Source organism: Gossypium arboreum, chromosome 1 (genome assembly GCF_025698485.1).
Source record: "Gossypium arboreum isolate Shixiya-1 chromosome 1, ASM2569848v2, whole genome shotgun sequence".
Taxonomy (NCBI): domain Eukaryota; kingdom Viridiplantae; phylum Streptophyta; class Magnoliopsida; order Malvales; family Malvaceae; genus Gossypium; species Gossypium arboreum.
The window spans coordinates 118,849,283-118,858,843 of record NC_069070.1 but is presented as its reverse complement, the minus strand read 5'-3'; the positions used below and the strand labels follow the sequence as shown (position 1 = coordinate 118,858,843).

Genomic DNA, 9,561 nt, shown 5'->3' with positions numbered 1-9,561 from the left:
CCACAGGTCACCTAATTATTGCTCTATTTCTTTTTAGTCACTCAACTATTATTTTTTTAATTTGATCATCTAACTATTGTACTTTTTCTTTTTGGTCACTCAATTTTTTTAATTTGATCATACAACTAATTGAAATTATTTTTTTCATTTCCATTAAATATTACTAAATATTTGACGAGAAAATGACGTGATAATTAAAAATTAATGTAATAATAAATTTAACCTCTAACTTTTATATATTATATTGATGTATTATTATATCAATTTTTTATTTGTCAGGCGACGTTCTCATCAGAAATTTCATGGCACTTGACAAAAATATACCAAAAAAGAAAATCTAATTTAATTAAATAAAAAAAGGAAGAAGCAATAATGTAGTTAACATATATAATTTATAAGATGTGGGCCGAACCTAACGGCCTATAATGTTTTATCACGAGGGAATGTAAAATTCCGAGACTGCCCTGCAATCATTTAAGCAAGTCAACTGAAGTCAAGCTGATATCCTTTTTATGTTCAACAATGGGTGGCTGTAATACCAGTATTTTTCTCATGATTTAGGCAAACAATTCCAGAGTTGATATTAAAGAAAAAAACAGCAGACACGGTGAAGCAACGCCAAGGTAACATACATTTTCCCCAGTAGCTAAGTATATTTATTTGTTAACTCTGAATCAATATCTGATTTGAATCGCTTTTCTGTATGGTAAGTTACTCGCAACAAATTCGTATAATCAGACGCTTTTCTCGTTTGCTTGATCTGAGTGTAATATTTCAGGTAAACTTTTCTTTCATTTTAAAAGAAGGGAAGACGATGGGTGTGGGTTTGAGAATAATCTGATTTCCTCTTTGTTTAAGCTATGGGTTTTGGAGGAATTTAAAAAATCTGACTTCCCAGTTTCGCAACAATCTCACCTTTTGTAGTTTTCTTTTTTAAATCTTAAAAGTCATTGAACAATACAATATAATATAATATAATAATTAGAGTAGATTATATAGATCTATAATAATTAGACCTCCTCTGCTTTCTCCGGTCTGTGTTTTCCGGCCCCTTAGACTTTTGTCTAGCATTTTCTTTTTTGTAGAATTTAATTTTCAAATGAATATTCTCAACATTAAGGTCTATTTAGACAACATAAAGTAATTAGATAAAAATATAATTACACTCTCTTATAATTATAAAGAATTATAATTTTCCAGACATACTTGACTAATAGAGCACAATTTACATTATAATTAATAAGTCATATTTCGTGATACAAGTTGTAATTAAAAATTATTACTTTCTATAAAAATTGTCAGCACTATAAAAGAAATTTTAAACGAGTTAGAGAAACTGAAATCAATCATCATTTGTAATATGTTAATCTAAGAAAGTAATCGATAATACAATTATTAATAAAATAATAAGAAAATAAATATCATATGCATTTTTATTTAATTACTTAATTGTCCTAGCATTCCATATTTTACGTAATTTTACCTAAATACTAATATAAATTAAAGTTATTTTTATACAATCTCTTTTGATTTAGTCTCATTTTTCTTTTGCTCCATTGTTGGGTCCCAAATACCTAATTAAAACCTATAAAAAAAAAGAGCTTAAAATTAACAAATTTATAAATCCAGAAAAATTGTTGGGTTGATGACATCAACTCCTATGATCTTACTCTTTGCAATAATGATAATACCAATTTAAGCTCTAGCGATATTGTGCCTTGACTTATATGGAGCTATAGTTAAAGTTCTTATTAGACACCTATTTTGGCATGGGTTCAAACTATGTTACCCTTATCCCGTACCTCTAATATTGTATAAAAAATCATTTTTGGTGCAAAAAAAAAATAAAGGAGTATTTTATAATTACTTTTTAAAATTTGTATTTTTATAACTTATATTTACTTTTTTTATTTTTAGAATTTTTGTAGTTAGGATTAAATGACAATTGTTGTAAACATACGGCTAATTTTGTTGAAATTTTTAGATTTAAGATCAAATTAATAAAATGTGTAAATATTGAAAGACTAAATTTATTATTAGATTAATAAAATAAAGTCACATTAGACATCCACAACTAACAAAAGAGTATAAAATAAATTTATCAAATAAATATTTTAATATAAATTTAATACTTATAAAATTTAATAGTAAAAATTCAATGCTTAAATTTTAATACTTAAATTTTAATTTATCAAACACGCTTAAAATTTTAATTTATCAAACACGCGTTTAACTAGATAATGTAATCAACAACAATAGTATATAAATAATGAAAGTCAATTACGGTCATTGCCTTCCATTAAAGAAAAGTTATACTCACCGTCTTTCAGTGATATCCAGATTTATTTTTAATTAGTTTTTAATAATATAAATTTTTTATCGTAATCAAGATATCTGCTGTTGATAGCAGTTATTAACCTCGTTGTTACAGGTAAATAATATATTTTTAATTACAAGAATTAGTATAAGTAATATTTGTTATTTAAATTATTAAACATAATTATATTATCTTATCTTATTTAAAAATTCAAATTTATAATAATAAAATAATTAAAATTATAATTAAATTTTTTAATATATTTAATTAGAATATAATTTTACTTCATTTAATTTATACAAAACAACATTACTAAAAATAATAATATAATTAACATATATAAATTATTTTATCATTCAAATGTAGTGCTTCTTAATAATTATCAAAGCATTTGTAAAAATTATAAAAAAATAATATATGATAGGGATCACATACAAAATCATTTAATAAAAATTTTAATCTTGTACTCAAAAATTCCAATTTATCGCAAGTAAAGCTATAATAATAAATTTCTTGATATTAATCAATAAGGTTTAAAAAAAAGTACATATAATCAAATGAGGAGATTTACTTGAAAATTTAATATTTATCTTATAAAAGTTCTAGAGAAAAAAAAGAGAATAAGAAAAATATTGGAGAAAGTGATAAATGTTAAAAAAAGAAAAGAAAAAGAAGGAGTTATGAGATTTTGAGCTGGTGGAGCGATATATTAAATTAAAGGTAAACTATACTTATGGTCACTTTTGTTTAATTTAATAATGTCTTTATCATTTCTACGGAGATAATACCAACTCTAACACTCATACTCTTTGCTACAAAGATAATATCAATTTCAAGCTCTAGTGGTCTCGTGTCTTAATCATTTTTAGCACAAGCATTGAAGAGAGATTGGAGGTAGGATATGGCATTTGATATTTCCAATTTTGTCAATTGAATAAAAACAAAATAAAAGGTATTTTTGAAAGTAATTTTTATATAAAATCTTTTAAATATTTTTTACATTTAAAATTTTAATTTTTAATTTTTATAATTTATATTTACTTTTTAAAATTTTAAATATTTTTACAATTTTTAAAATTCAAACTAAAATGACAAATCTTGTAAATATTGAGGACTGACTTTGTTAAATTTTTAAAATTTAGGATCAAATTAGTAGAATGTGTAAATATTAAAGGGTTAAATTATTTATTAGGCCAATAAAATAAAATCACGTTAGACTAACTCACGGAAGAATGACTAAAATATTTAATTTTAAAAGTTAAATAATTAAAACAAAAAATTAAAAGTTGAGTGATTGAAATAGAATAATATGAATAGTTAGATGACTATTTCTTGTACTTTACAACTAAAATATTAATTTAATTTAGGTTTAACATATTTTTGTTAATCAAATTCTAAAAATATTCAGTAATTGTTAGTCTAACCAAAACAATTTAATAGTTTCACAAAAAAATATTTTAATTCAAAATTTATTAAGAAAAATATTTAATAATAAAAAGAAAAGACATTTTAAATTTTTTTGTAATAATAAGAAAATTATTTTTTATAAAAATAAGAAAAAATTTAATAATAAAACACAAAAAGAATTTACAAAAATACTGTAATACAAAAGGAAAATTGTAATTAAATATTTTTAATATTATTTTAAAACAATTTATAAAAATAATTAAACATTTTAAAAGTCAAGACGTTTTAATTCAATCAAAGTACTTTGCACATTGTATCAAAAGTATATTATTTAAATTTTATAAGAAAAATATTTTTAAATAAATAAAAAGCACAAAAGAAAATAATTTAAATATAATAAGTATTTTTCTGGTAAAAGAGGAAAAATAAAAGAATTCATAAAAATGATATGAAAAGGAAAAGTTAATTAAATGCTTTATAATATAATTTTAAAAAGAGCTCATAAAAATAATTAAATATTTTAGAAGAATGTTTTAGTTTTTCTTAATACCTTTTGGAGTTGACACATAATTTATATATAGATTGATATATAATCATACCCTAAAAATCTATCCTTTATAAAGAACTAAATGTAGTTGTTATTATTACCTCGCAGAGTATTTGGTGAATTATGGAATTTGTAGGACCAATTTGTGAAGCGCTAAAGTGCTTAGGAGATCCAACATGTACATACATAGAGCATCACAGAAAACTTGAAGACAGGAGGAATGATCTTCAAGCGAGCCTAGACCGACTAAATGCTATGAACAGAGATGTGGAGCTGAGAAAAAAGGCAGAGCTTCGATGGGGAAGACTTTTAAGGGAAGAAGTAAAGAAGTGGCTTGAAGATGTGCAAACCGTCAATGGCAAAATACAGAACATTGATGAAAGAATGCAAAATGTGTCTTGTTTTTCACGTGGGCGCCTTGGGAAACAAGTTTCCCAAACAGTTGAAGAAGTGAAGGAAATTATTGAACAAGGTAGGTTCACTGGAGCTCTAGTAATTGATGACCCATCTATTGTTGGAGTGCCTTGTCAGTTGGAACATTTGGAAGGTGAAACCGCGGTGATTGCAGACATTTGGAAGCATTTGACGAGTGATGGAATTGGAATGGTTGGTGTATGGGGAATGGGCGGGATCGGGAAAACCACTATAATGAAGCACATACACAATAAACTATTGGAGATCACTAAATCTGGACCCTTGTTTGAGAAAATCATTTGGGTCACTGTTTCACAGGACTTCAACATCACCAGGTTACAACAAGACATTGCTGATGCTATGAATATTGAAGATCTTCCGAAATCTGAACAAAAGCGTACAGCTGTGATAAGGAACAAATTGCGACAAATAAGACATCTATTGATCTTAGATGATGTTTGGGAAGGTTTCGTTCTCGAAAAGGTAGGGATCCCTGAACCAATATCCAGCAATCGGAGCAAGTTGGTAGTAACTAGTAGATTGAAAGAGTTTTGTAGATCTATAGGCTGTCATGAGATAGTCGAAGTGCCTCCACTTTCCGATGAGGAGTCCATGAAATTATTCTTGGTTCATACCGGAGATGGGGTTCTAAAGGTTCCACCTTTGAATGAAATTTTGGGCGATATTGTTAGAGAGTGCGATGGGTTACCCCTTGCTATAAAAGTAATAGCTAGTAGCATGAAGGGAATAAATGATGTTGTCGAATGGAGGAATGCATTAACAGAGTTACGTAACCATGTAACAAGTGTGAAAGGCACAGATAAAGAAATATATGAGCGATTAAAGTTCAGTTTTGACCGTTTGAAAGATTCGAATATCCAAAATTGTTTCCTTTATTGCTCACTGTACCCAGAAGACTATAAAATTCCAAGGGTGGAATTAATAGAATACTGGATAGACGAGGGATTTCTTGAAATGGGGAGTCGACAACAATTGCATGATAGGGGTCATACTATATTAAATAGGCTGATAAACAACTGTTTATTGGAAAAGGCTGGAGATGATGTTAAGATGCATGATGTGATGAGAGATATGGCCTTATATATCAAACAACCTCATTTTATTGTAAAAGCTGGCACCGGATTGGAAGAATTACCAAGCAAGCCAGAATGGAAAAAAGATGTTGAAAGGGCTTCATTCATGATGAATAAGGTATCAGAAATCCCTCTAAGCTTGTCACCCAATTGTGGAAACCTTTCGACCTTATTACTGAAAAAGAATAGGTCCTTGAAAAGGATTTCCGAATCATTCTTTCAGCACATGTATAGTCTCAACATTCTTGACCTTTCTTATACCGGTATCAAGCAATTGCCCAATTCCGTATCAAACTTGGAAACGCTCAATGCATTGGTGCTCCGTGGATGCTACAACTTGAGATATGTGCCTTCACTAGAAAAGCTTAAGGCTCTACGAAAACTAGACCTCCGGGGAACAGGTATTGAAAAGGTGCCTAAAGGTTTGGAAATGTTAACAAATCTAATATATCTCAATTTATGTACTGAAAGCTTAAAGGAGCTGCCAATTGCAATTCTACCTAGGCTTTCTTGTCTGCAATGTTTGGTATTATATGTTAAATCAGCTTGTGTAAAAATGAATAGATTGGAACTTGCCAGATTAAGGAAGCTAGAGGTATTTGAAGGGAGATTTAATGAATTGATAGACTTTAATGCATACACCAAGTCTATACAAGGTCAACAGCTCACTTCTTACTTGCTTGTCATGGCACCACTTGGAGAAGGCGTAGATTATGTTTTTCGTTTCAAGGTCAACAAGCATTGCGACGGCTGCGTGTATAGGCTGAGGAAGTCACTGTCAAAGTTCCCAGGTACGGATGCAATCAAATCCATAAATTTTCAGTAGAGAAGGGACCATTAATTTTTAGTGTCAGCTTTTATTTCTTCCCCACCCCCCTTTGCATTTTGCTGTTTTCATTTTGTTTTTCTATGCAAGGTTTTAGTTAATTATTCAGTTATTTAAAATAATAAGTGAATTTATAAAATTACAGATATTAAGTTTTCAGTGAGTAGTTTGCACGTATAATTAGTTATATAGAATAATTTTATATGTAATTAAGTATAAGTAAATAAATTGATTGAGTCTTAATTTGATTAGTATAAATATTATTATTAATATAAAATATATAGATTTAAGTACACTAAACTATATTGTCTTTTATTTTCTATTTTTTATCTAACAAAAGCACTACTATATCTATCAATCTTAATAGATAATCAAGTCTAGTTACTTTTTAAATTTCAAACGTTTAAAAATTATGTTAGTCATAATTTATAGCAAACTAGCTTTTAGGGAAAAATTTACAAAACATAAAATTTTATTTATAAATTTGATTAATGAGTACCATGCTTATAAATACTTGTTAAAATTAGTTAAAAATTATTAAATTTCCATTAAGATTTTGTTTTGGTATTTCCATGTTCGTTTTATGGTTAGGACATGCGATTGTCCCTTCAACAATGTTGTCTCTAAGAGACGAACAAAGATCCTCCAAAAAATTGTAATATGTCTTGTCATTGCACTCAACCACTTGTTGGTTCTATTAAGATTTTTTTTAAATTGTCTTTTAACAAATTAATTAAAAAGTTTTTGTAAAGATTATATATTGTTCTTTAACTATTTAGACTTAGTGATAAATTTAACAATTAACATTTATATATTTTGTCAAAATGACCCTAATTATATTCTTTTAATATTTTTAGCTATCAATATTTTTTTTCAATCTACTTTTTTAACATATTTAAATAATAAATTACATCATCATCCCACATATGAAATATAATTAGAGCCGTATTAACAATCATTCCAAATTTATCATTATACCAATTATTTATGCTTTTGATGTTTGTGCTTTTAACATGTGGCTTTATATAGCAAAGTGGTAGGGTGGCAGTTGCACCAAAAATAAAAATGATAATTAATTATATCTTTACTGTGCAAAGTAATAATTATTATATCAGAAATTGAGTTTGATAAGGAATTTCATTACTCATTGGTGAAGCTGTGAAAACTGTGTCCTTAACTTGGGGAAAGGAGGTGATTGTGGAAGCGACTCTGGAAGTGTCTGGTAAGTTAGAAATGGGACCCACAAATATTGTGGCGAACTTGATGAAACGGCGTTTCAAAGTGCAGCTCATGGATGAGTGGTGGGAGCCTCCACTTCTACCTATGAAAAATGTGATATTAAGCGGGTGTCCAATAGGAAGAGAAGATCCAGCAGAGCTCCCAAGTGATGTTAGGAGTCTGAGAATTTTTAGGTGCCACAATATCAGAAGCTTAAGTGATATGCCCTTCTTTCAACAAACCAATGAGTTGGGGTTCTGCTCGATTCACGATTGCAGAGGGATAGAATCTGTGCTTGAACTGTCGTCACCATCCCTATCATGCACCCCATTTGAGAACCTTGAGCTCTTGAGGCTTGAAAATTTGGATAACCTTCATGTGCTTGTTAAAGTAGCAGAAGCATCTGTCGTTTCTACATTGAGTTCGCAGTCTATTCCAGCCATCTTTTCCCATCTTAAATCATTTCATATTGAAGGATGCTCAAACATGAAGCAGCTCTTTCCCTTTGACTTAGTACATGACCTCCAAAACCTAGAGAACCTCATAGTTCGTGGTTGTGGACAAATAGAGGAAATCATAGGATCAGAAAAAGAGGAAGAGAATCACAAGGGAAATGGAACGCAAGGTCCAACAAAGTTCTGCCTTCCCAAATTAAAGGAGTTAGAATTGACGTGCTTACCAGAGCTGAAGAGCATATGCAGTTCAAATAGGGAAATGGTATGCAACTCTCTTAGGAAAATCGAAGTAAGGGATTGTACCAATCTAAAAAGGATGCCTCTGTATCTTCCTCTTTTTCAAGATACACACCAATCAGCTCCTTCTGTTCGTCCTTTCGAAAGATTCCACGTGCATCCAAAGGAGTGGTGGGAATCAGTAGAGTGGGACTATCCGAATGCTAAGGAGGTTCTGCGACCTTGGTTGCACTTGTATTAGCGCTTCTGGAAGCCTTTGCTGTTCAAATCAAATTCCGGATCAAGCTAAACAGTGAGTCTTCATTTGTTGCTTTTATTTCTAGAAAATAATTTGAAGATTTTTTATTCTACCAAAAAGAAAACGGGAAAACCTGCAAGAAGAGGATTATGATTAGCAAAATAGAAACCAAAGAGAACAAAAATATTACTAATGTTTACAACAAATTTAGATCAATTAGCATCATGCTTTGTTACCAGCTATAGGCTAATTTAGTTTAAAATGGTTTCAGTAAAGCACGGTCTCATTTGCTTCTTTGTTTAACCCCAATGATTAGGCTTGCTCTAGAACCCTTAAGATTCTCATTATGACATTAATAATTTGAATGAATAAACAGCCCCTTTTTCTTATTTATTTTGTAACTTCAAGCTTTAAGTCGATATAAATATGTTTTCCAATGTAGTATTCTTGGTTTCTTAGATCAATGTCAAAAACCTTGCCTCTAATGCTTCTCTTTCTTCTCCACTCTTTTTTTTTTAATTCTTTGTGGGGTCTTATTAAATACAGGTTGTTTATGCCATTCTAAATCTAGCAAAGCAGTTGGCTTGACAATCAAATCTTGGAGAACCAAATCAACCAAACTCATCACTGTACCTTCATTTTTCTGTGGTGGTTCTTTCTTTGATGTGGTACTTTTTCGGATGCATCCTTCTCTTGTGGTTTTATCTGTAATAAATGAACTTCAATTTGGTTTCAATATGATTGGATTGTTGATGTTGTAATTCAACTTTGTGATAATCCTGCTTCTAGTTTGCATCATTTTTTACTA

The 9,561-nt window shown here is 29.2% G+C and overlaps 1 protein-coding gene across 2 annotated transcripts; it reads left to right on the top strand.

The window, feature by feature from the left end:
• The first annotated feature begins 396 nt into the window (after positions 1–396).
• Positions 397–9,561, top strand: LOC108483480 (probable disease resistance protein At5g43730). Of its 2 annotated transcripts, XM_017786912.2 has the most exons (5): positions 397–623; positions 712–778; positions 4,380–6,570; positions 7,762–8,807; positions 9,300–9,561. In XM_017786912.2, exons 3-4 carry the CDS (start codon positions 4,395–4,397, stop codon positions 8,754–8,756), a joined length of 3,171 nt encoding a protein of 1,056 aa, XP_017642401.1. In that variant the 5' UTR covers positions 397–623; positions 712–778; positions 4,380–4,394; the 3' UTR covers positions 8,757–8,807; positions 9,300–9,561. The 2 variants fall into 2 exon arrangements, with proteins under 2 accessions (XP_017642401.1, XP_017642402.1); XM_017786913.2 differs by lacking the exon at positions 712–778 and having other exon boundaries at positions 398–623.

What these genes read in the sequence shown, in the direction of transcription:
- LOC108483480 (XM_017786912.2), top strand. Translation starts at nt 4,395, where the DNA reads ATGGAATTTGTAGGACCAATTTGTGAAGCGCTAAAGTGCTTAGGAGAT. An exon ending in GTCACTGTCAAAGTTCCCAG is followed by an intron (nt 6,571 to 7,761) that starts GTACGGATGCAA and finishes TCATTGGTGAAG; the next exon opens with CTGTGAAAACTGTGTCCTTA.